Below are 27868 nucleotides of genomic sequence, written 5' to 3'. Positions count from 1 at the left end.
CTCAGGAGTTTGCTGAAGAATTCTTCACATTTCTGTTGTCTCAGTCCCTGGGATTAACCACTTTAGAGTCTTTTAAAGTTTTGGATCTATTTCACAGGGGCCCACTCATTCTTAGGTTCTATTGAGCTTAGAGTAGATTTACAACTCCAGAAACTCCTTCCTCTTCCCAAGAGCTTAGTGCACAATCAATTAGAATAAGTGTTGTATGCATTTGGGCGTGTGTGCAAGAGCACTTTTGGGCCCATCTGTCTATGTAAAAGTACTAAAAGACGTAGTATGCCTAAGTCTATTTATGTGTAACTTAGTGGTTTATGGAAGCGTATGATGTATAGTTGCTTAGGTCTCAGCGTAAAGGTCTCTAGGGACCTCTGTGTGAAGCTGTGGAGATAACTTAGGACTGTCGCCTGTAGAGGTGCCTGAAAGTGAGAAAAACTACCGGCTGCCCAAGGTAGGGGGGATGATTGACAGCAGACCGCCCCGCCCCTTTCCCCTCCATTCCTTCCTCTCCTGGTGCATGGAACTATCTCCTGAGTGCGGCAAGTTGTAACGGGCACCGCTGAGCTTGTTTCCCTTTGGGGCACTTCTTATCTAGAAGCTGAGTTTAGCTTCTTCCAAACTGGGCCACTTCGCTCCCCTACCCTGTCCTGAGTAAGGAAGTAGCCGCCAAGCATCAGCGGAGCCCCGATGAGCCGGGGCCGCGGAGCCGCTTAGCAGTCTCCCGGGACCCAGCTCCGGAGGAGCGGCAAGCATGCACCCTGGGTGAGCTGTTGCTGCCCCGAGCTCCCCTCCTCTTTCCTACTTCGGGCTACTTTGCCCGGCCGGGACTATACTTTTACTTCTGTCAGTGCAGAAAAAGTGGGAGCAGGCATCAAAAAGGGATTGGGGGGCTAATGGCAGGCTCAAGACCCCGAAGCCTAGAGAGCCCATATTACTCACCCTCCCTCCCATTTCAGGTTGTGGCTGCTCCTGGTTACGTTGTGCCTGACCGAAGAACTGGCAGGAGCGGTGAGTCTCTTCTCCCGACCCCTTTTCCTCCTCCTCCTCCAACCCTCTCCCCATCCCCACCTCTTGTGTTCCTGTTAGGGGGTTGCAGAGGGTTGTATTGCGAGACAGAGTTCACACCATTCTCCTTTTTAATGGGAGTTAATGGGCTTCTTGAAGAGGAATAGAACAATGTCAGGTTAATGCTTTAGGAACCCAGATACTTTCCAAAACTTCGTAACGGGTTGGGAAAATAAAAGTAGTAGACACAAGATGCACACATTTCTGAGCCTCTTCCCCAGACAATTTAGGATGACTGGCATCTGATACCTCCCTCTGCATCGATCTTCAACGCAGAAGAAAATAATTTTCACTGATATTCAAGAACATGAATTGGCACACAAGTTTAAGAGTGGGAGGAGAACACAAGCAGTGGGACTTAAAAGTGCCGCGAATGTTATAGGGATTAAATTTAAGTATTAGCTTGTGAGTCCTTTGGCAGTACCAGATGACAACATCTGGATTCTTTAACTACCTGAATTGAACTGATACCACTAGATGATGTTCAATTTCTGTCTGATGTTTTCTTTTACTGATTTTCTGAGTCATCAGAAAGTTAAAAGTTAAAGTGGTTAAGACAGAAAAATATTCTAAAGGTTAACATTTCATAGGCCATTTAGATGTCATCTATCAAATTAGCTAGAGGCTGCAGGCAAATAAATTTCTATAGATATCTGGTCAAGAAAAGTTTAATGGATCCCAGGAAGTAGAGAAGTCTCCAATGGAATTACTAGGATAATTTCACAAAGATGAAGTGAGCCCAATAATCAGAGATGCTATAGTTTTCCTGTCACACTAGCTACTTATGCTGGCAGAAAGAAAAACTGTTGAGTTTGAATACGCAGTTGTTAAAGCATCAAATACTATTTCACTGCTGTATTTTTTAAAAAAATAATAATAGCCAAAGTCATTCGCTATACAGATAACATGAATACATATTCCAAATATTAACTTGTAAGTTTTGATCATTTTAACTGGCTCTATCTTTTTACTATTTTAAATATTTAAAATACTATTTATAGAGCCATACTTAATTCAACCTAGTAAAATCGCCTAATATGTTTATGAAAAAATGAATTACTTTATCCTGGCATATGATGTCTTTAAGAAAATACCAGAATGAAGTGCCATGATTTATTTTATGAAGAGAGGAAAATGTCAGAAAGCATGAAATCTAACATCTTGTGACCCTTAACTCAGGACATCAGCTCTTATATAAGTAAATTCTAGACTTTGTAAGCAGAAATATTGATCTAGGGCTCTGTGCACTTCTCCATCTGATTCCTTCAGTGTACAAGTTTAGTTATGTGTTACCTCGAGGCTCAATAGTACAGTTATTGAAAATGCCAGGTCTTGATTAGTTAACAGTTTGTCCAGGAATCTTGCCACTTGTAAAAATATCGTGCTTGGGCAGAATACCCTCCAGCAAAATATTTATTTTCAGACTCTGAGTGATCTTATTCAGTGTACTTTTGGGAAAAGCACTACAGATTATTCCAGATAGCTGAAGACTTCCCAAACATTGCATTCTATCACTTAATATCTGTAAAAGCCACTAAAGGATTATGCTTTCAGTTCTTACAAGTATTGAAATGAGTCCCCCAAATCAAGGACTACTTTGGTGTATGGGTTTTATGTTTCATTGTTTTACAATGTCATCTGATATGTCACTGTGATTGACCATGGTAAGACTAAAATAAACCTTGAGACCCACTAACAATACTTTATTTTTTGCCTTATTTAATTCCAGAGCCACTTCCTTCACTTGTTGTTTACTTATGCACAACATTTTTGAGGGTATAAAGCTATTTTTTTTTTTTCGTTTTGGAAAACTGGCAAAAAGAGAGGAGAGTCACAGGATAAGTTCTTAGAAGATGACTTTTCTGAAGGGAAGTTTTTCCTTTTTCTTTTACACTCTTGGCACTGGATTTTGATCTATATTGGCTGGTTCTCATCTTCTACTCTCAATCCCACTTCACCCTCTAGGTTTGTAGTGTTTTTCACCTTTCACATGGTTTTAAACATTTGAATTCTCTGTACCTCGTTTGACTAATATTAATGAAAATAGCTATTATAAATAGATTAACAGAAACTATGTTGTGTTTCACTATGAGAAAGTCTCTTCACTGTGAAAATTAAGTTGCCAATAATGGAATATTGGTAAGCATTTAAAGATAGGGTCATTTAGGTGCTTTTGAGCTCTTTTTTTTTTCAGAGTTCATAAAACATTTTTATATAAAGGAATGGAAAGCTAAATGTTAAAGTCTAGAATTTAAAATGAGTTTCCATTAAATTGATTTTAAAGGAGTGATGATCTTCATTCAGGTAAAATATTTGCACAATTTATCTGAATAAGATTGAGCCTAGGATTTTAGAATATTTATGATCATCTTCAGTTACTAAGTGCTTAACTATTCAAGGGGCTGTGCTAGGCAAGGCATGGCATGCAAAGATTTATTTAAACATAGATCTTAACTCTCTAGGAATTTTCTTTCTCAGACAATGGTGGTCATCATGTTGTTTAAAAGATAAGATACTTAATGATAAATTATTATCTGCATGTACTTATATTGTGTTAGAGAAAAGACTAGAGAGATAAAAATCTTACCATAAGCCAACATGTCTAGGGGAAAAATATATCCCAAAGTAGTCAGGGGTCTTACATTTTCCTCCCCCTTTGCCCCTGTCCAAATGTGCTTTCATGGAAGGCTCTAATACAGCCAAGCATATTTAAAGTCAAAAGCCTAGTAGGAAACTTATTTGGGTTGGGAGGAGGGTAAAGGGAGAAATCATGTCTATTGTCCCTTCTGCAGAGAGCATAGGTAAAATGCCATTTGCCACATTCAAATCAAGATCTGATTGAAATATCACCTTCTTTCTTTAAAGTTGTAATTTTCCCAGGTTGGTACTTTCCACTGTGATTTTCACAGTCTTATGGCAGTCATCAAAATATGAATATCATGTTAAGGGAATTCAGAGATGGAGAAAATCCCTTCCTACTCTAAAGATCAAAAAAAGTATTTACCTTGTTTGGGGCTGTGTCTCTATGAATTCTTAAAGTAGTCTTCTGCTTTGCCTGTTAGAAAATATCCTATATCAGATAGCTATAAATAATTGCAGTGTGTGTGTGTGTGTGTAAATGTACATAGAATTTGTATCTTGGAGTTGGGTGTGATGGTTCTTATCTGTAGTCCCAGCTACTCAGAGACTGAGGCAGAGGATTGCTTGAGGCTAGGAGCTGGAAACCAGCCTGGGCAATACAGTGAGACCTCATGTCTTTAAAAAGTAATAAAAGAATATATATCTTAGTATATATCTTGGGATGACTGAGGATACTGATACAAATGTATCAGTATTAAGTAAATCATCAAATGACTGTGTAAATAGATAATACATAGATAATATATTTACAGTATTGGCAGGTCAAATACAAATACCTTTTAAAACAAGAGAGAATGGGATAATAGATATTATTATTTATGTGTTAGTAAAGAAACAGATATATTACAATATCAAAATTTTGTTATATATATGTATATGTGTATATATATATATATATAATTTGTTTTGAGACAGGGTCTTGCCCTGTTGCCGAAGCTGAGTGCAGTGGCATGATCATAGCTCACTGTAACCTTGAACTCCTGGGCTCAGGCAATCCTCCCACCCCAACCTCCTGCGTAGCTGGAACTACAGGCATGTGCCACCACACCAGGCTAATCTTTCTATTTTTTTGTAGAGATAGGGTCTAGCTGTGTTGCCCAGGCTGGTCTTGAACTCCTGGCCTCAGGAAATCCTCTCACCTTATCTTCTCAAAGTGCTGGGGTTACAGGTGTGAGCCACCATGCCCAGCCTTTGTTATATATTTTGATGATTGTATTTCAATATAATTGGTTTTCATTGTAATCCCATGTATTTTATTGTATACTTTTCAGAATATTATTCTAGCCAGGCACAGTGGCAGGCACCTGAAGTCCCAGCTACTCAGGAGGCTAAGGCAGGAGGATCACTTGAGACCAGGAGTTCGAGGCTGTAGTGCACTATGCTTGTGCCTGTGAGTAGCCACTACACTCAGCCTTGGCAACATAGGGAGACTCATTGTAGAAAAAAAAATATTATTTTAAAAAGGAGTTCACAGGCTTCACTAGACTGACAAAATAATACATGGCATTTAAAAAGAGCCCCTAGTTTATGAAATTACAATAACCAAATAGTCATTTTCTGAGGTTTTTTTCAGGCATGAGGGGATTTTTACTGAGTATGAGTGCCAACAATCTTTTAGTTTTTAGGAATAGTTTGGAGTCTCCAGTAAATATGCCCGCATATTCTACAAGCTCTTAGTCAAGCCAGATCACTGGAGCAAAGTATGCTATTGCCTTTATTACTTCATTAATATAAGAATGAAACTGATTGGCCTCAATTATCAATACATATTGATTTTTGCTTACCTGAATTGTGAATAAAGAATCCATATGAATTATGAATTATTCCATAATATTACCCCCACACTTGGAATATAGACTTGCCCTATACTGTATAGGTGACAAGACATACACATATAAAAAGAACATATTAAGAAAGCAGGCCGGGCGCTGTGGCTCACGCCTGTAATCCTAGCTCTTGGGAGGCCGAGGCGGGCGGATTGCTCAAGGTCAGGAGTTCGAAACCAGCCTGAGCAAGAGCGAGACCCCGTCTCTACTATAAATAGAAAGAAATTAATTGGCCAACTGATATATATATAAAAAATTAGCCGGGCATAGTGGCGCATGCCTGTAGTCCCAGCTACTCGGGAGGCTGAGGCAGAAGGATCACTGGAGCCCAGGAGTTTGAGGTTGCTGTGAGCTAGGCTGACGCCACGGCACTCACTCTAGCCTGGACAACAAAGCGAGACTCTGTCTCAAAAAAAAAAAAAAAAAAAAGAAAGCACCAGGCTGTATTAAACTATCAAGTCCTTTTTTAGCTGCCTGAATGTTCCTGTGAGGCAGATCATAGGGCTTTAACATATTTTAAAGTCCACAAAATGTAAAAAGAAGACCTGATAAGCATGTTCATGGTCATGGGAAAATTAGCTAAGAGCAATTATTCACTCTCTTACTTTCTTTGATCTATACCTCTCCTTGGGTTTCTTTTTTTCTTCTACAAATAATATTGAAGTCTCCTCCTATATACATATATATATATATACATATATATATATATATATTTTTAAAAAAGCAAAGCACAGCTTCATTTTCTTCACTAACTCTAACCCCTTCAATCTCATTACCACTAGATCTCTGGTCCTGTTATAGTCTAGAGTGAGCCTACTCCACCAAAATGGCCCTCTTTCAAGCTACTATTGGCTGTCTAACTATGAAGCCCAAAGGCTTCTTTGCAGTCCCCATTCTATCTGACTTCTCTACTGTGTTATTTGGAATTTTCCAGTCATTCTAAAATCTCTTTTCCCACTTTGATTTTTCAGAACATTATGCCACACTGGGGAGCTGATCATAATCCTGAAAGACATAATCCCAAATGCCATAATTCCAAATGTTGAAATTCCAAAAGATCAAAGTTCTGAAAATATAATTTTGGAAAAAAATTTAAAAATTATTTTAAAATATTTATTTATATCTTTAAAAGGAGATTTATTTGAGAAACATAAAAATACAACAGAATACTTCATAGGGCACTTTATGTAATAAAATAGGCATTAATAGCATACATATTTTATAAGCATAAACACTTCATGTATACTAACAACAGTTGCACAGGTATACCAGTTATGAGCCAATGGGCCAAAAAGGAAAATGTATAAATGTATATCACTATGGTTGGTAATTGTGTACACCCAGCTTTATAAATGCAGTCATCTGAAATATTATGATAAACAACTGAAATCTTTTGACAAGATCAGTCAAAACCCACAATGGGTCACCACCACATATGCAGTAACCCAAAGAACTGAGATCTTGAGAAATTTTATCTTTTACAAATGCTGGTATACAAAAAAGACATCTCTTCATTTATTAAGGAAATTTCAATGTTTTTACTTACACACACAATGTTTACACACGAAGTCAACATTGTGATCATGCATTTTCATGGAGACAGATTCCTAATGTCCAAGGCAGCAAAAGAAAAGTCTGTTCCACCTCTCTGACCCATTCGCCTTCTATGCTTATTCTCTTTAGACCTCTGGCCAATTAGATGGTGACTACCAACATTAAGGACAGATTTTCCCCCACAGAGTTCACTCAGACTCATACATTAATCTCCTCTGGCAACACCCTCACAGACATACCCAAAATAATATTTTACCAGGTTTTCAGGTATTCCTTAATTCAGTCAAGTTGACACCTAAAATTTAGTCCACAGGTTCACCTCTTGTCAACTTGAGACTCATATGCATCTCCTTAAACCATACTTAATTTCCAAATAAAGACAATAACAAAGTAATAATTATGCCTAACATGATGCAACTAACCTGATGCAACAATCCTGCCTACAATAAAAAAAACATTAATTTCTTCCCCGGAGTTTGGCTTTTAGGATTTCAACATTTGGGATTTTAATCTTTCAGGATTGTAATTTTGGAGACTTTAGACATTAAGGATTTTAGGTTTTTAGGGATTTAGTCTTTAAGGATTTTGATCTTTAGGAATTGCAACATTTGATCTTTGGGGATTTCAACATTCGAGATTATGGCATTTGGGATTGTGTCTTTTGGCATCATGATCCATTGGCTCTCCTTATACATCCCTGATCTTTTCTTAAAAATTTATTCAACAAATATTTAATGAGAAACAACTATATTCTAAGTAGTATGCCAGGCTTTAGTGGCACAGTGGTGAACAAGTTAGGCATGATTTTTGCTGTTATGGTGTTTATAATCTTTATCACTTCCTGGTCCTAAAATGGTAGTTTTCCTAGCATTTCATCTTTTGCCTTCTTCTTGCCTCAGTGGTTTTAACTATGCCTCCCATACATTGGTGACTGTGAAATTTATATCTCCAGCCCAGACGTCTCTTTTGAGCTCCAAATCTATATTTCCAATTGCCTGCTAAGCCCTTGTACCTGTCTCTCAATGAATTGATATATACAAAGCACTTAAAACAGTGCCTGGAGTTTAGTATAAGCACTCAACCAAAGCCAGCTATTATTACTTTTTATTGCCCCAAACACAGTATATCTAAAGAGGAAACTATTTTGTAGTCCTTCACATGACACTACAACCTGCTGCAATCTTTTTTACATTTGTTAAAAGTTATCACCATCCACCCAATTTCAACAAGAAACTACAGAATTAGCCATCAATTTTCATCTCCATCCTTCTCACCAAGTTTTGATAATTTTATCAAAAATCTGTAGAATCCGACTTTTCTATTCATATTTTGTTGGTTTCAAGCATCATCATCATACATCAATAGTCTCCTAACTGGTTTTTCTACCCCTGACTCCATTCTAATCGCTACACTGCCACCAGAGTTATTTCTAACAACAAATCCAATTATGTTATCTCCTGATTTAAAGCCTTTGTTGGTTTCCTGCTTCTTCCAGAATAAAATAAACACTCCCTAGCTTAGCACATTTAAGGGTTTTCATTATCTGGCCCCAACTACCTTTCCAGCGTCATGTCTGTGTATTTCTTCCTGCACCTCTCCTTCCCAAATTCATAGTATGTATTACGGTTCATTCATACTGAGCTTCTCACCATTCCCAAACCACTTTATGTTCTTTCCCATCTCTTTGTTCTTGAATATGCTGTCCTCTCTGTCTAGAATATTCTTCTCCATTATTTCTACCTTCTTTTCTACCTAGCAAACTTATATTAAATCCATAGTGTCCAGGTCAAATATCATTTCCCCTATGAAACAGTCCCAGACCTCTTCAGAATAAATTTATTTTTCCTTTCGCTGTATTTCCAAGGTTCTTTGGGTCACTTTAGTAGCACTTACCATGTGGTGGCAAAATTACTATGCTTGTATAACTATGTTGCCCTCTTCAATTTGGTATTTACAATGTCTAGGACACTGTCAGGCATATCATAGGTGATCAATAGATGAGTTTCAAATGAGTAAACAGATCTCCTAGTGCCTTTTCTTTGTCTATCTTAAGAATTATTGCTAACTTAAGAATTATTATAGCAATAATTATTGCTAATGATTGCTTAATAAAAATTGAATTGATGGAAAATAACAATCATGTTCAATGATATAATCTTTAAGAGAAAAAACTCGAGAATCAGACTTTTGTCTGAATGCTATCTCTGCAGTCTGAAAGTTCCTAGCTGTTTGACTTAGGGCAACACATCTTACCTTTCTGAGACTTAATTTTCTTAACAGTAGAAAAAAAGGATAGTAGAAAAGGGATAAAAATACCTTCTCCTGAAGTATTATGGTGAGTATTGTGTGGATTAGATGAGATAACATATGTGAATATACTTTGCACAAGGTAGGTGTTAAATTCCTATCCCACCTCTCCAATTTTCTTCTTTTTCTTTTAATCTGAAAAGAGAATTAAAACTCATTTCCCAATTTTGACAAGTGATGTATGAGAAGCTAAAGGAAGATGTCAGAGAAGACTCCCATTTGTAGATTGTATGTATAGAACAATGGTCATGCTTCTCAATTGTCCCTCTCATCTCTTTTTCCCACTTCTACCACTAGAATAATAACATATATTTGCTAGCATTTTAAATTGACAAAGTACTTTCTCATATATTATTTTGTTAGCTGCTCAAGGCTACCCTGTGAAATATATAGGACAAATATGCTCATCCCAGAGAGATTAACTGATTTATCTAAGGTCACAAATCCGACAAATGCAGAATTTAGTTAAAACCCACTATACTGCACTGTCTCTCTAACTCAGGCTTTTTATCACCTCTTATCTGGACTCCCTACAACAGACCTGACTATTCTTCTGGTTTCAGTCTTCCTGTCTCCCCACTCCCTTTCCTGATATCCATCCACTCTGCAAGCAAATGACTTACTCTAAACCACAAATACGATTATGTCACTCCAATGTTTGTGGAAGCCCTCTATATCCGTTATTATCTAGCTCTGCCTACCCATCCAACCCCATCTTATTCTGTCCTCTTCTGTCCTCATGTAGCTGATGTTAAGGTCACAGTTATACTTGTGATGTTGGCTTAACATGCCATGCATATTTGCTCCTCCTGCTTTTTCTTCTGTTTTTTTTTTTTTTTCATTCTCCGCCTTGCCTTTCTCCTATCTCTATACACATATTATTCTTCCCTTAAGGCCCAGAAAAAATGCTTAGTATTTATTTTGAAGTATCCCCTTCTTGTGTCCTTCTTATCTCACTGTTTTTCCTTTTTTCCTTCCTTCTGTGAATATCTATGTAGTTACTACCATATGCCAGGCATTGTGGTTGACCCTGTTGTGATAAAGATCATGACAAATACTAAGCCACTGTGGCCAGAGCACAAAGAGGGGGAAGTGGAGAGAAGGCAGTAGAACACTTTGTGAGATGAGGCTGGAGGAATAGGAAAGGGTCAGACCTGTTTTGCACTCTTATTTGCCCCCTGACTCCTCAGAGCATTTCCCTAATGCCTATACTATGACACATTTCTTTGTGTTAGGTGTAATTGGCATTATAGTTATTACTGGCCACTTATTCTGTGTTCAGTATTATGACAAAGCCTTTATGCATGGAGGACTCACTCCAGTGGCACATCTGCCCCTTCCAGGTTTATAACATTTAGGCAAGCCATGAGGTACATGTCTATTCTCAAGCTCATTTGGAGTTCCATATTTAAGTGTGGAGATCCTTTCCTGATTTTTTACCCTTTTAATTCTTTATGAAGTGGTTAAAAAAACAAAGAGCTCCAAATTTGGAGCCAAATATTCCCAGGTTCAAATACAGACTCTGTCATTAACTATGGCCTTAGGACAAATCACTAAATATACTATTAGTTGTAAAATTATTACTATTGTTCTTATTCTTCTCTGCTCACTCACTATGATTGCTTCTCTACCTAGAGTCCATTTGGCGGTAAGTTTAGAGAAAATTACTTAATTATTTGTTGAATTTTTTTTTCAATCTTCCTAGGAGAGAAAAAGAGTTAGAAATATTATTATACTTGTTCCAGTTTCCCCAAAGCCACGTCCACCTCTGCTGCCTTAACTTTGTGACCCCCTAATCTAGACCTGTGTCCTAACTAAAGATTATTCCTGAAGGTACCTTCTCAGGCATCTTTGAAGTCCCAGTTCTCCTTTGTCTAACAACAATAGGGTTTGATATTATCTTTCAATCTGGTTTGCTTACGTTGAGGATGAGGTGGTGTTATTCAGTGGAAAACTCTCTGGTCATAAAACTCTGCAACATTTACCTCAGAGAGACCAGGCTTTTCCAGAATTGTCTGGGACCTCTGGCCATGAGGCTGAATTGGTCTTTTGGAAGACAGATTTTCTCTTGGGGAGGGAATGAATGTTAAGAGATATTTTTCCTTACTCTGTAAAGCTTTGAGTGACCATTTTTCCTTACCCAAGGGAAAACGATTGGTAAAGAAAATCTAAAATGCATAGGGATCTCCAAATTTTGTGTGTGAGTGAAGCAGATCCCTTAAAGATGGAGATAAACCTTAAATTTATAAAATTTATTTTGCCTTTGAGATATGATTAAGTTGCAAAAATACCTTCCAGCACCTAGCATGCAACTAAATATCAAGAGCATGCTCATAGATAACTAATGTTGGTGTTGATGTCATAGTGAAGCAGAAAAGGATTTATTGGAACATTTTCAAGATTTACAGCAGTAGTCCCCTTTAACCCCTCCCCCCAAAATCTCATATGACTCCCAAAATAAAAACAAGATCAAAATAAGTATTTGTTAATAATTCAAAGTTTTAAACATTTACTTGTAAAGTCAATAAGAAGGAAGAGGCTGAAAAGAACATAAAAATCTGAAATTCAGAGCTATAGAAAACTTAGTCTCTAGTTTTTTCTCTTCCATTTTTGTTATAGTGGTGAGAAAATCCTGGTATACCTAAATAAATAGTGGACATCAGAGGATGAGGTCTTTTTTGTTTAACACTTTGTCTTACCATCACAGGATACTCTGCAGTTAAGCAGACATAGCAAGGAAACCTGTATTTCCAGATACACATACAACTCTCTTCTCTTCTTCTCTTTTCCTCTCTATTTCTGTCTGTCTGTCTGTCTGTCTGTCTCTCTCTCTCTCACTGGCACACATTGTTACCTTGGCAGCACATATTAACATAGTCAATGGTGGGTTTCCACGTGTTAATGTTTAGTATGTAACCCATATGAATCATGCATGCTTTGTTTTATTACAATTTTAAGATAGTTTAAAAATTTTATAAATTAAAACCTAATGTTGCAGAACTATCAACATAGCTCCACAATTTCAAAACACTAAATTATGTGATTATCAGTCATTAAACTTCATAGGAAAGAATGAAGTGCTGTAGAAGGTAAAAGAAGGAAGAGGTCAATATGGATTGTAGTTAGGGAAGGCTTCACAGAAGGAAGATTTGTGCTCGGCCTTAAAGAAATAGTAGAAAATTAATGGTAAATGTTTAAACTATACATTCTAGATTTTACAAGATATGCCTGGATTCTAAGTTTTCTCCTCTACAAAACTTCTCTGGAAAACAAGAATATAAATATAGTTGTATTTATCTGGATTGATGACACATCTTTGCTTTAAAAATATATTGCTATTATGTATTGGGGACACAAACTTATTAGAGAGTGTAAGTGAAAACATGGAGGAGGAATCAGGATGGTGCGAGCCCGTATAGTGTCTTTGAGGAAATTAGAAAAAGTCACCCTTTCCTCTAGGCAGTCATAGTTTCTATTCACTTGCCCCCTCAGTCAGGTTTTCTTTTGCAGTGAATCCTATGAACAATCATATATTGCAGCTCTAGAAAGAATGAATGTGGTTGAGTGGAGGACAGTGAGAAGAGCTACCTGACTAAAGCACAGGATGATTATTATGGAGTAGGGGGAAATGGCTGTGGACTGTTGGAGCAGGGCCAGGCTATGGAGGCTTTAATATCTAGGCAGAGAGAAAAATTTGGCTTTGATTGGGCATGTGGGTGCTGTTACAGCTTATTGAGCAGAGGAAGGATAAAATGGTGAATTAGGAGGATAGTATATAGAAGGAAGAAAATAAAGGCAAAGACTGTGGTCAAAGGTAAAGTCTTTGTAATAAAAAGATAGATAAATAGATCAACAGTAGACTCTTGGTAAGCGTATTTAGGTATATATGACAGAGGGAGTTACATGTATGAGCAATTATCTGGCATAAGAGGAGTGAACAAAAGAACCATTGATCATGTCTGACCTCCCCAAACAGCAGTCAATACAGGGCTTTGCAGGTGGCAGAAATCAGAGGTGTGTGCATTCAACGATCATGTCATTAATATTAATAATAAGAGCTTCCATTTGGAGAGATGTTACTGTGGGTGAGGTGCTGGAATCAGAACTGTTAGAGCAAGGTTCAGAACTCTTCTTTGCGATTTCCTAGCTGATTCTGCTTGGGGAAGTCATTTTAACTTTTATGTGTTTCCTTGTTCCATTTGTGAAATGACAGCATCTATAGAGTTATTGAAATGTTTAGATGAAATAATACATATAACACTCTTAGTACTGTTCCTGGCACTGTAAATGTCAATTAAATCTGACCTGCTATTATGATTATTGATGTTGTGGTTATGGCTAAGAACCTGACACCGACCATTTGATTCCCTTCCATTGGAGGCACATTTCTCCCATTTTACTGGTCAATTGCTAAATCTAGTTCTCACGGTCCACCAGGTCACTTAACCTTTTGCCCTTTTAAAGTATCTATATGTTTTTTGCCATTTGTACAAGTATTCTTCCATCATAGGAAACTTAGAAGACAAAATTTGAAACTGATAAAGTAGGTATAAAATATAGTAGGATTTTCAGTTTTTGTTGTTGTTTGAACACTTAAATCTCAAACTAAAGGCAAACCATTTTCTGAGTTTTATGTCTTGTGGAATGATTAAAAATCTTGCAACAGTATATTCTGTGTCGAGAAGCTTGCAGCTGCAACCCTTCAATTTCCAAATTATTCTATTTCTATCCCCCTGCCAAATCCTCCCTTACTGCACCCCAATCTAAGACTACTGGAAAAATTGAAGGCACAGTAGTCATGTTAGAAGAGATCTATAGCTTTCCTTGTTTTGATGCCCAGCACCTGTTTCAAGCTTTCAGCCTGAGCTCTCCAGTCCTTACAGCCATGGGAGTAGCTTCAGGCTCCCACTCCCCTAATGGCTATGATAGCCAAGGGTGCTGAGGGAGGATGCTTCATCTTTGTCCACCGACTCCTAGTTTTCAGAGTATAAGTTAGTGGGGAAAAAGTTTTGACATAAAACATTGTACTTTGGATTGACAAATTGACAGCTGCTCCTTTCTGTATTTTGAAGGATCTCTCTATACATTTCTATTTGTACATTTCTCTGTAAGTTTGGTTATGCCCCCTCTATACCCCTGTCAGAGTATGTGTTCATTTAAGGTTTTTTTCTTTGTCAATTTGTATTCTTTTAATTGTTAAGTGTCTTTTGAAAATTTTGAAACAATCTCAAAATTACAGAAAAGTTTCTAGTGCAAAATTTTTTCTTCTGTAGCCATCGGAGAGTAAGTTGCCAACATGATGCCACATCACCCCCAAATACTTTAACATGTATTTCCTGCAAACAAAGATTTCTGCTACATAGCCATTTTTATTTTAAAAAGTCATTATGAAATATTTTAGGCAACAAGAAGTTATAAAATATAAATATTATATAAAATAATATAATGAACACCTGCATGACCATCACCAATTCCATAGCCCCACCTCCACCATCTTGAATTTGGTATATATCTTTCATTCCTAAGCTTGGATTCCTAAGTGGGTTTCAGGTAGATCTATGAACACCTTGAAATTTTATGTAAAATTTGATGTGTCTGTGAATATTTCTGGGGAAAAGATCCATAGTTTTGAAGATATTTACATGGATAAAGGTAAGCTGTGTAAAGTACCGGATTTCATGAAAAAAAAAAGTCTACAGTTTGTGCATATACTCTCTGCCACTCATTTATTATTTAGCTCTTTATATTCCAGCTTTCTCCCCAACCAGTTCACTGAGATCAATTTCTTAAAGGCCACTTCCTAATCACTAAATCCAGTTGCTTCTTCTCAATCCTTATCCTGATTGAACTACCTGCAGAACCTTATTCATGGCTCACTTATCCTTCTAGACATTCTCTCTTCCTTTGGCTTCTGCACTTTCTTGATACTCCTCAGTCTCCTCATTTGGAAAATATAATGCCTAACTCATATCTTTGTAACGATTAGCTATAATATTCCTAAAGCACTTGGTTGTTGTATGTGCTCAATAAATTGTAGTTGTTATTAGCAGTTAATTCTCATATCACTGTGGTGCATCTCATCATCTTCCAGCCCCTTATTTAAGATGTTGCTAATGGACGGAGGTCATGCCAACAGGACAGCCAGCAATTACTGTCTTAACTTCCTGCAGTGCTGTTCATTAGCCTATCAGTAGCCCTGTAATTGCTAGTAGTTCTTGTTAGAGCAATATCAGTAATCTGCAGAGACTTCAGGAGAAGAGTTTAGGTAAAGACTGGTTATCCCTAAATTATTTAGGGATATACACTTAATTTCATCATCCAAAGTTTATAACACTATTCTCAGTCTGATCACCTTTAAGGGCCTCAGAAGGTAAAAACGTACTTCTCCCTTCCTTGTTTATTCAGCATTTTGCTCACTCTTCTGCTAAATAGACTGACAATGAAGGTGCCAACTCTATCATGAAGGGCACTTGCTTGCTTCAAGCTGGGCTGAGGCCAGTTATTCTGGAGGAGCCATTGAAGAGCCATATGACTTTCAGTCACTATTTACTTGGAACAGAATGAGAGGAAGGATTTATATCAAGTTACCAGTCCCCTGAGCCTGCCCTGTCCTGAGCTGTCCTCTTTATCTTTTATGTCCACTATTAGCTGCCAGTAACAGTGACATACTTTTGTTCATATTCATAATATAACCTCACAATATTTTAAGATATAAGCCTCTAAGAAGCACCTTACTGAGGCTCATCTGCCCGAAGAGAAACAGCCAAGCTATCTTTGCTATCAGTTAGGTAGAGTGCTTGACCTCATAACTGCCATCCGTTCTCTCAGGATAGGCTATGCTGTCATGGCAAACAGCTTCCCAAACCACAGTGGTTCAAAATAACCAAAGCTTATTTCTTGTTTACACTACATGCACATGATGGGTCACTTGGGGGACATTACATGGTCCTCAATCTAGGACCCAGATGGAGCTGCATCCATCTGGAACACTGCTTGTCATCATGGCAGAGGGAAAGAGAGCTCTGGATGCCTCTCGCTGCACCATCAATTAAATCTTGTTTCCAAATGGGACACATGTCATTTTCCTCATATACCATTGGTTAGCCTTGGTCAGGGGCCATTTGAGGGACAGCAAGTGTGATCCCACCATGTGCCCTGAAGGTAAAGAGTTGAAAATATTCAGTAAGCAGCACTAATGACTCCTTTACACTCTTACTTAATGCACAGGGTTACTTAATGCATGGAGTAGAAACACATCTCTGGTCTTTCTAGCCCTGTCCCTTTCCCCAGAACATCTTGCTAAGTTATTTTTCTTCAGTTTCCCCCATTCTTGTTTCTTTGCTACTTCAGAAACTAAGCAAATTCCTGTCAGTTTGGTAAGTTTTGTGCACACTGCAACCTGGTATTTTTAATGCAAGTTGGTTTTTTTTTTTTCGATTTGAATTATTTCTACTCCTTTGGTGTTTTTGCAGTTGTATGCTGCAGTTATGTACAGAGATATAAGCTTCGAATAGTTTTGTTTCAATAAAATGCTCTCTTTTTGACTTTTCCTGCCCTCCTGCTGTTTACTGTATGGTGACAGAATAGCTATAATTCTGTGATCCTCTGACCATAAGATGGGATTAAATGACTTGCCCACGGGTATGTAACTAGTGGTTATTAAAGGAGCCTAAACTAGAACTCAGGTTTTCTGACTCATAGTCTGTTTTCTTTTTATTACATCAGGTCCTAGTATAAAAAAAGTTGTATAACTGATGGCAGTATAATTTACTCCCAGAGACAACTGGTAACAACAGAATCTGGTCTTTAATCTTGAACAGAAGGAATTTTCCATTTAAATGTTTCCTTTTGAGTATTTTGATGAATTCCATGTCATAAAATGGGATTCCTGGGATTCCTGTGCCAGCAAGCTTGTATTCTTGCTTGAAGCAAACAAACAACTGGTCCTGAATGGATCAATAACATAATCCTGACTATCTGTAAGACTCAAGCAAATAAGGACTTTCACCACCCCTTCTGTACCTCAATCTAGAATAAGGCATTGTATATATTTTATCATTGTAGGTTTGTTTCTTACTAGTATTTAGAATGTCAGACAATGTTCAGGGATTACAATTACAAATAAAAGTAATAGCCTAGTGAGAGCATTACTGTATATGCTGTGCCAAGCTGTCTCAATTTGGAGTTACTTTTCATATGACATGCTGTGGGCTCTTCTCATGTATAGTTTATTTTAAAGCTCTTCACTGGTGCTTCTTGTCTTAACCAAATTTTCTATTGATAATGGATTCAGTAAAGGCCTGAGCCAATGAGACTATCACTAAAATTCATAGATGATAAAGGAGGCATCTCTAATATCAAGACAAGTCTTAATATACAGACACAGAGTTCTTGTCAAGATATCAACCAAATGTGACCTCAACAGTCCAGATTATCGTCAGGTACCATGAACCATCCTAGGATGTAGTGGATGGATACACCATTGGGTTTTTATATAGATTCAATAATATAAATTACAGATTAGCAAGAAGGAACCTTTTGAAAGAATGCCACACAGAAACCATTAGAATGATGCTCTGAATTATTCCAGTAGTTTGTCTTCTGGCATCAAGCAGTCTTGATTACTCTTATGACACTAAAATCTGGGATTATCATCATATGTAGAAACACAAAGCTAGATGTCTGAAGACACTGGCTATTAGTATAAAGTCAAAGCCAGTTTTGCTTATGGTATCTCGGTGTGATAGAGATATATTCTATAATATTTTCTCACAGACCTCTTTGTTGCAGTCATTTAGCTATCTGGCAAGTTTTTTTCCTCATGGACAATTTCATACATAAACAAAGCAGAGAAAATGGTATAATATGACTCAGTGTTCCTAGCATTGAGATTCAATAATTATCGACTTGTGGCCAATCTGCTATGAGACCTTTATGAAGATTATTATAATCATTTGCATTTCATGACTGTGAACTTTCTAATGCCTTTTCACTTTCCATGGCAACTATATGTATAAATGTTAGGAATTTACATAAGGAAAAGATAATTTATTTAAACCACTTGAAAATAATATCCAAAATATTCATGGTACTAGGATAATTCAACCACAAACGTTATCAACCAATTTCCTAAGATATTCTTAGAGGTAGTGAGCCAGAATCCTTCTATTAACACCTATTTGTTATATTAAATCACTTAAAAGCTAGAAAAGTACCACTGCTTCTCATACTATATCTGGTAATATTTGGGTATCAGCAAATGTTTTCTTGGGAATCCACCAGTTCTTCTGTTTAAGAAACATTGTGCTAATATCAAACTGATAGTAATCCTTATGTGTGTTCACTCATATACTCATGTTGAATTCTTTTATCAGGACTTGTCTTTTAAAATGGCAATGATTAAATGACATTTTCATAAAGTGATTTAACTTTCTTAAGTCAGTATTTCTCAGGTAGGTCCATGAATCAATTCTAGAGTTCCTTAGAGTTCTGATGGATGGGAAATACCACTCTAAGGGAAGAACATAGAAAATATGAGAGTTTTCCAAAACAAGTTGGCATCAAAACAAATATACAAGCCCTGCAGGTTACTCTAGTTGTGCTCTCAATGAACAGAATATGGACATTCTAGTGGGGGGGAAAAAAAGCTTTCCTAAAAACATGAGGTTAAAAAGTTAGTAGTGGAAAATAAGTTTAGATGGTATACTGGAACTGGATTATTTAAACCAAAAGAAAACATCATACTATCAAGGAGTCTGAACTTTCCATCATTGTGAAATTGCTTTATGTGAGGTTGGGAGTGTTGTCTTCTGAAAAAAATGGGTTCTGTAAATTTGGTAGATCCAGTAAGAGAACAAGTCATTTACTATTCTACATGTACAGCAAGTGTAGAGGCTTGTTTCTAAATCTAGATATGTTGTGCTGGATTTTAGTATTGTGTAAGTAAAATAATATTCTCTCTATATTTGTCTCCATTAATAACCATTGAAACTTACAACAATGAAGATTTTAACCCTTTTTTGTCATGCCAGGCTGAGTGTTTAAAAAAATTTATACCTATATTGCATGGAACAATAATTTGGTAGGAGGATGACCTCCAATCGACTGACACACCAGTTACTCAGTGGCAGTCAAAGGCTTCTAAGCAGGCTTCAGGATGGAAATTTACTAGTGCTTTCATTTCTCACTCCAGAATTGTGAAAGAACAAGAACATAGTTTAAGTTATTCTATGTAGAATAATAACTACTACCACTACAATAACAATAGCAAAATGATGACAATAATACTATATACCAGTTATTGTGCTAAGAACCTTATTTGCGTTTTTTCCTTTCATCTTCACAACAACCCAAAAACAGTAGGCTGATAGGTCTTTCCTTCCTGTTTGCTTGAGGTGCTGCTAATATCTGACAGTGTGTTTTGGTGGAAGCTCCTGGAGCTCATCTGCTTGTGTTTCATACAGGCAGTTTCTCCTTTCCCATCTTGTAGAGGGTTGCTACTACTATACCACTCATTCCCATATCACAGTATGAATACTTCATCAGCATCTAATATTCATATGCAATTAACAAAATCTATTTTATATGTGCTATCTCTTTTGATCCTGGCAGGAACACTATGAAGAAAGGAAAATATAGTATTATACTAATTTTAGATGAGAAAATGGAGGTTCAGATATTTCTTAATTGATCAAGGTACAAGTTGTCTTCACATCACATTCTACTATGTTATATTGAATCTTGACTCCTCTTCAATTATTGAAAGTGTAGTCATCTTTTTTCCCACTTAATAGGAAGATAAAAACTCGTCCTCATTTATTGTGTCTTTCTGCACTCAACATGATATCAGGCATACCGAAGGAATTTAATAAATGCCTATTGATGTGGCTTGTTATATTTTATATTTATATGGATAAAAGCTAAAAGAATAAAATAAATTTTAGGTAAGGTTTGCAGTTGGTTAGTGTGTAGCTATTCATTAAGCTGTGTAATCTCTTAATCTTATTAGAAACTCCTTTCTATAGCAGGGCCCCACATATTTTCCTTATTGTCTGACTAAGCCCAAATCTTCTGTTTTTAAACCATTGCCCTTCACTGATTTATCAGTGGGAGTAAGGAGAGGCAGTGAAGAAGAATGGAAAAGGATATACAAATGGTGGCTAGGAAGATACTCATGCCAAACATTTACTTAAGTCACAATAGAGACTACAAATCTGTGGGCTAAAGTCCTATGGCAGGTATTTTGGCCTGAATTCTAGCTAACCACCTTCCTTTCATTCACCATTACTGACCACTTTGTTTTTCTTTGTGCTTATTTGGTTACCTTCTTTGGTCTTCAATGTCATTGTTTGCCAAGTAGAGCCTTAACAGTATAGTCAGATCTCCTTTGTATACATCTTATCTTCAATGTGCAGCCCAAAATGTGTAACTTATAAATTCTCATCATGCAAGGCTACTAGGAGCAATGAATAATACATAGTAAGAGTTGCATTTTGCAACTAGTAAATTAATAGGTTAATCATTCTTCTAGAGTGAACCTTAAACAATGCAGTCTAAGAGGCTGGGATGATTAATAATAATAATGATACTACCTTTACACTTGTGTTTAGGGCATTCATATATGTTATGTGAGTTGAACTATTTACCAGTTATATGAGATAGGTATGGATTATTATACCCATTTTATATATGAAAGTGACTGAGACTTAATGATTTAAGTGATCACTTAGCTAATAGAGAAACCATTTATAGAGTCACAAGTTCAATCAGTTGGTCTTTCCACAATCCCTCATTGCCTATTCTGCCTATCCTGTAACCTGATACATCCCTTCTGACAAAAAGATCTACTATTTTATTGCAAGACTTCTCTGTAAACCAAGTAAATAGTACAGGCATTAGGTCCTAGAGTCAGTTGGGGTGATTTAGAGGAGAGCCCATTTGGGACCAGGATAATGAGGAAAGTTTTCTTGGAGAAAGTGCAATTTGAGTTGCAGAATGAAAGAATCCCCCAATCTCTTGTCTTTTTTTTTAAAAATAAGTCTCATTAAGTAGAAAAATGATATGCTTCCCAATTCTAAATTGATTGGGCTATGTATATATATTTGCTAATAGAGAATCATGGATGCATGGGTGATGATGTGTGTAGACCTTTTAAAAGTATGTTTACATGAAAGGAATTAGCTGAAGAAAAGAAAAATCCTACTTATCTGCCAAGGTCCATTCAAATTGCACTATCTTCACAAAGCATGATATGAACACTCAGGGCTCCATTAATCTTCTTTTTCTCTGAATCCTTTAATAATTGTAGTCTAGACTAGAGGTTAAAAACTTGTGACCCATGGTTCAAATATTGTTTGGACATGTTTTGTTTTCACCAGTGCTCCTGTATGTTAGAGATAGGATTTTATTGGCTTTCTTGGAAAGGAGGGCGGGACACTGAGCCCACAGGCTCATCATAATCCTCCAACAAGGCCCTCCAGATGTTTTGGTGTGGTGAAATACAACCATATTGGGAGATTAAGGTATCAACAGTTCATAACCAAAGATGTGGAGTCCATTCAGCAAGATGACCCTCTTCTTCCTCACCATTGATGTAGAATGCACTTAGAAATGGTTTCAGCATTAGTGTCTTCCCAAATGGAGAGAGAAAATAGAAAATGGCATCAAGCTTTCTGAGAGATTAGATCACTGCCCTATTATATTTCTTTCTGCCTCAGAGCATTTTCCACTGAAATTGATTAAAGTCTTGTAGTTAACAGACAGATTGAATATAATCTTTTCCTCCTCAACCTATTAGTCACTGACTACTGAGCATAACTCTGAGAGGTTTGATTAGAGAGTTCCATTAAAAATCATCATACACTGTATTTTCCATGTCTCTATGAATTTCCCTTTGCTCTGTGCAGTGGCCATAGACTTAACCCTTAACCCATACACTTTGTAACAATTGACATGGAGAGAGAATGAAACCTTTAATTAGTATCTCTTGAGGATGTGATGGCTCTGAACAGCTCTGCACAGATGGGAATCACCAGATATTAACCACGCTCCCTAAAAACCAGTAGTGGTGGATGTTTAACTCCTACATTGCTTTCAGTCTCTGCGACCCTCCAAAGTGCCAGGGACCAAAGCTGGAAAACTAGTTCTGACAAGATTATCTAGAAGCCAGGCAAGGCCAGTGCATCCTATTTCCACAAAGCATTGGAAACTGCCTGAATGCTGCCAGAAGCATAGAGATGCTTCTGATGACCTGTCACATTATCTTTTCCCTTCAGGGTCCTACAGAGTGTGCTGAATCAGCTCAGATGGACTGGAATGACCCCAGCCCCTGGTGTTATGATTATCTCTGTAAGCTAGACAATGCACTGACTCAGTATTTTTTTCTTTTTTGGAGACAAAGTCTCGCTCTGTTGCCCTGGCTAGAGTGCCGTGATGTCAGCCTAGCTCACAACAACCTCAAACTCCTGGGCTCAAGCAGTCCCTCTGCCTCAATCTCCCGAGTAACTGGGACTACAGGCATGCGTCACCATGCCCGGCTAATTTTTTCTATATATTTTTAGTTGACCGGCTAATTTCTTTCTACTTTTAGTAGAGACAGGGTCTCACTCTTGCTCAGGCTGGTTTCAAACTCCTGAGCTCGAGTGATCCTTCCCATTGATTCAGTTCTATCCAACAGAGTATTTTCTTTCTTTTAAAATGTGGTAAGATTAAACCTATCATCATCTTACACCTGAATTTCAGCATTAGTACTTTCATTTGGAGATTCAAATTGTTATACTCTAATTTTGTGCTAGACTGTGGTGCTGTCTCTCTAGCATGAACATCCCTAAATAAAGCCTTTTTACCTTACATTACTTTAACTGGTACAGCAATCCTCCTGTGTGCCATTAAGAATACTAAACATTCAAGATATATAACCTACTCTTGCAAACTCCACAATAAGGTATTACTGACTTTCAGCTTTCTTCAAACAAGAGCAAATGAGTCAAATGATACAGACTGTCGAGCAATAACTAACAAGACTTTTCAAAACAAAGTCACTTCCTGAGCTTTGATTCTTTGGCATTCATACACCAAATCAATTATGTGGGACTCCAGGCTGTGCTGACTTTTTTGATTGTGCCAGAATTTTGTTGAATTAGCTCTAACATGAAATTAAATGTGTTGTCTCCTGAGTCAGGAAAATGCCTTTGTTATTCACTGCTTGTTCAGCTAACAGGTGTGTACCTGCTTGGCTCATTATACACTGGCTATCAGAATCCTACCTTTCCTATGTCAACTGGGATCCCTTTTCATCACAGGAGAGACAAAGACATTTAGTAATTTTGTCAAATTAGTGGGGACAGCAGTAGAGTAGAGTGATAGCTGCACTGATCTCTTACAAACAGAAAATGGCCTCTTAAATGGCATATCATGGTGATGCATCCTAACCTCTCACCTCTGCTTCTTCATTCATTTTTTAATTTTAATTAATTAACTTATTTATTTTTCTGTGGAATAAATTTTATTTTATTCACTCTAAATGAGACAAAAATGAAGTTCTGTTTTCTGAATAATATGCAGCATTGCTTATATTGGACTTTGTATGTTATTTTCTTTTTTTAGTTGGTTCATTTTTTTAGTTTCAGAATATTACGGGGGTACAAATACGTTGGTCACATAAAGTGCTGCTTTTGCGCCACCGCCTAAGTCAAAGCTATAAGCATGCCCATCCCGCATATAGCATGCACCACACTGGTTAGGTGTGAATTTGCCCACCCCCTCACCCCCCTCCCACCTGCCTGGGCCCCGATGAATGTTACTTCCATATGTGCACATAATTGTTGATCAATTAGTACCAATTTAATGGTGAGTACATGTGGTATTTGTTCTTCCATTCTTGTGGTACAGCCTACAGAATGGAAGAATATATTTGCATGCTATACATCTGATAAAGGGCTGATAACTAGAATCTATAAAAAACTCGAGCAAATCAGCAACAAAAATTCAAACAATCCCATTAAAAAGTTGGCAAAGGACATGAATAGAAACTTCTCAAAACAAGATAGACTAATAGCCAACAAACATGAAAAAATGCTCAACATCTCTGAACATCAGGGAAATTCAAATCAAAACCACAATGAGATATCACTTATCTCCAGTGAGAATAGCTTTTATAAAATAGTCCCAAAACAACAAATGTTGGCGTGGATTTAGAGAGATAGGAACATCCATACACTGCTGGTGGGACTTCAAACTAGTGCAACCTCTATGGAACGTAGTATGGGGATACCTCAAAGAACTACAAGTAGAACTACCCTTTGATTCAGCAATCCCAGTACTGGGCATCTACCCAAAGGAAAAAAAGACATTCTATAAAAAAAGATATCTGCACCCTAATGATTATATTAATAGCAGCACAATTCACAATTGCAAAAATGTGGAAACAACCCAAGTGCCCTTCAATCCACGAGTGGATTAATAAAATGTGGTATATGTATACCATGGACTACTACTCAGTCATAAAAAGTGGTGAACTAATACTTCTTGTATTAACCTGGATGGAATTAGAGACCATTCTTCAAAGTGAAGTATCACAAGAATGCTTCTTCATCCTTTATGAGTTTATGGCAGTCCTGGATTTAATAGAGTGCTGCTTCACACAATAAGCTTAGACATGTTAAGCAGTGAGAAATTATGTCTGTTCAAATTTCCAGTGAGAAGGATATAAAAACTCTAGCCTTAAGGTATCGCTTTAAGGAAGCGATACAAGTGAATCTACCATTTGATCCAGCAATCCCATTGCTAGGCATCTACCCAAATGATCCAATGACACTCTACAAAAAAGACACCTGCACTCGAATGTTTATAGCAGCACAATTCATAATTGCAAGGCTGTGGAAACAGCCCAAGTGCCCATCAATCCAAGAATGGATTAATGAAATGTGGTATATGTATACCATGGAGTACTATTCAGCTCTAAGAAACAATGGTGATATAGCACATCTTATATTTTCCTGGTTAGAGCTGGAACCCATACTACTAAGTGAAGTATCCCAAGAATGGAAAAACAAGCACCAGATATATTCTCCAGCAAACTGGTATTAACTGAGTAGCACCTAAGTGGACACATAGGTGCTACAGTAATAGGGTATTGGGCAGGTGGGAGGGGGGAGGGGGGCGGGTATATACATACATAATGAGTGAGATGTGCACCATCTGGGGGATGGTCATGATGGAGACTCAGACTTTTGGGGGGAGGGGGGAAATGGGCATTTATTGAAACCTTAAAATCTGTACCCCCATAATATGCCGAAAAAAAAAAAAACTCTAGCCAGTGTGTTATACTGATGTATCTGATATTTCTGAGAGAAAATAAATCTTTGTCCTATGTTATGCTAGATCTTCTAACTATAGAAAATAATAATAAACCAGTATTTATATATAATACTTGTTTTTTGAAAGCCAGATACACCTATAAATCTAATGACACCCTCTCTCACTCCTTTTACTGAATAGGCATTTTGGATGAGTCCTGAAACACATTTCCTGCTTTTCTGTTAAAACAAACATTAATGTTATTCCTGTGAGTCTTTTCTTTTTCCCTGATAAGGCTTATCTCTTGCTCCTCTTCATTAAAATCTTGGTGTATTTTTTGTGAAAGTGCCTGTTTTACTCTGTGAAATGCAGTCCCCAGCACAACAGTCACCCCTATGGTCTCCCCTGCATAGTCTCAACAAATCTCTCTTCTCTCTGATCCCACACATATCCTTATTGAGCCACCCCTCCCTCCATTTTTAAATAGTGCTAGAAGGGGAAAAATGAAACTAAAGAGATTCACTTGAAATGCCTGCAGGTTTTGCAATAAAGCTTAATGTTCTAAGTATCAACTTTGGCATGCACAGACACCCTGGATTTACAGGTCTCAGATAATTACAGTTCTAAGCAGTTGAGTATATCTCACTCTGTTTTTCCTGCTGTTATATTAGAGTATCCTAGATAAATTAAATTAATAGAAGACCTAGTACCCTTGTCTAACCCTCTGTTTTAAGGGTGTAGGAGCAATGGAAACTCACTGGGTACCAATTGAGGGGACTTCTGGCTCTGTGAACGGTGACCTTAGGCAATTCACTTCAACTCCTCTTGAGTTCCTTTATTTATAAAATGGAGATAACAGTATGTGTCCTGCTCACCTCACAGAGTTGTAGCCAAGTTCCCACATAATAACGTTTGTGTTCACAAAGCCACACACACCTTTTATAGTCATCTTATTTCCGACTTCCTCCTTCCCTGTCATAGAAGAGACAAAATTGCCTACATCTTCCTATAAACTAGCATCTAGAAGAAATTAAAGAGTAAACATATTATCATAATCATCAAACTTGTCTGTTGCTTCCTTATATTTTTAAGGCACTGTCCACTTGCTAAGTGAAAAGTAGCTCCTTGAGAAGACATTATGATTCCAATATGTAATTATGATTTACTGGCAAGATTTTTAAAAGAAGACATTAACTACTGCCTGCCATGGCCCACCTCTGAGCTTATGTTTCTTGTTCATTAATCATCATATTGAAGTGCAATTTATTTATTTTTCATTTACCTCTGCTGTGCCCAAATTCTTCATCTTTGTGTTTTACCCTTTGATATCTTTTTCTCCCTTCTTAGTATGAGTTGATGTCTAGACAGATAACAGTTATTAAAAGTTTGTAAAATGATTGTTATCCTAGGTAAGCTGTTATAGGGTTTATTTAGGAGTAAACATTTTCTGTTTAAATTTTAAAACATAATTCATTTGTCATGAATGAATTGAGTTCTTGGTGAAAATGTCACTTGAGAAAATGAAGATATGGGTTATTAAAGTGTCATGAATGGCTGGAGTCTTGCTGGAGAGGGTGCAGAGCAAACCTTTGTTCACCCTAAAATGGTGATAACCAGTTGTCAAGAGATGTTTATTGATTGATAATATTAATGACGTACTATGGTCAAAGCATTAGGCAGTGGCTTAAATTATTTTAAAATTGGTATACCCAGTCCCTCTCCTAAAGAAATTGATTATAGATGGCCTTTAAGTTATCTTCCAACTTTGACATTTCTTGATTCTGTCATTTTTTATTCAGAAACTACTATTGCCAACCAGCAAATTTTATGTGATTATTTAATTTAGAAAATTATGCATCAATACCTCCTGGAAAATCCTAGTAATGACCAACCATCCAGTAATTTGCGGTATCATCTGCTTTATATATCTACACCAAAAAACTTCTTTGAGTGCCTGAACTTACCTAGGCACCCAATAAAGTGATTTTGCTCAGAGTAGGTGATCAATAAATGTGAAATTGATTAATCAGGTAATTCAAGACTACAGAGAGGTGCAAAATCATGGAGGCTAAGTAGTGATAAAAGGCTCATTGACTTAGTGGCCATACAACCATATTTTCCTCTGGCTTCTCTATTTTTAGGCCTCCTAGACCATGTTTTTGAGAGAATTTCACTGGCTCCAG

At 37.1% G+C, this 27868-nt stretch overlaps 1 protein-coding gene across 1 annotated transcript in view; it reads left to right on the top strand.

Annotated features, from left to right (window-relative positions):
• Positions 1–521: 521 nt before the first annotated feature.
• The window catches only part of COL4A6 (collagen type IV alpha 6 chain), a 280716-nt gene continuing 253369 nt past the window's right edge, over positions 522–27868 (top strand). Inside the window, exons 1-2 of the mRNA XM_012750455.3 lie at positions 522–759; positions 954–1005. Of these exons, the coding sequence (XP_012605909.2) occupies positions 749–759; positions 954–1005 (63 nt within the window). The 5' untranslated portion in view covers positions 522–748. The remainder of the gene's footprint in view (positions 760–953; positions 1006–27868) is intronic.

The sequence above is a fragment of the Microcebus murinus genome, chromosome X (genome assembly GCF_040939455.1).
Source record: "Microcebus murinus isolate Inina chromosome X, M.murinus_Inina_mat1.0, whole genome shotgun sequence".
Lineage (NCBI taxonomy): Eukaryota > Metazoa > Chordata > Mammalia > Primates > Cheirogaleidae > Microcebus > Microcebus murinus.
This window is presented reverse-complemented; position numbering and strand designations above follow the sequence as displayed.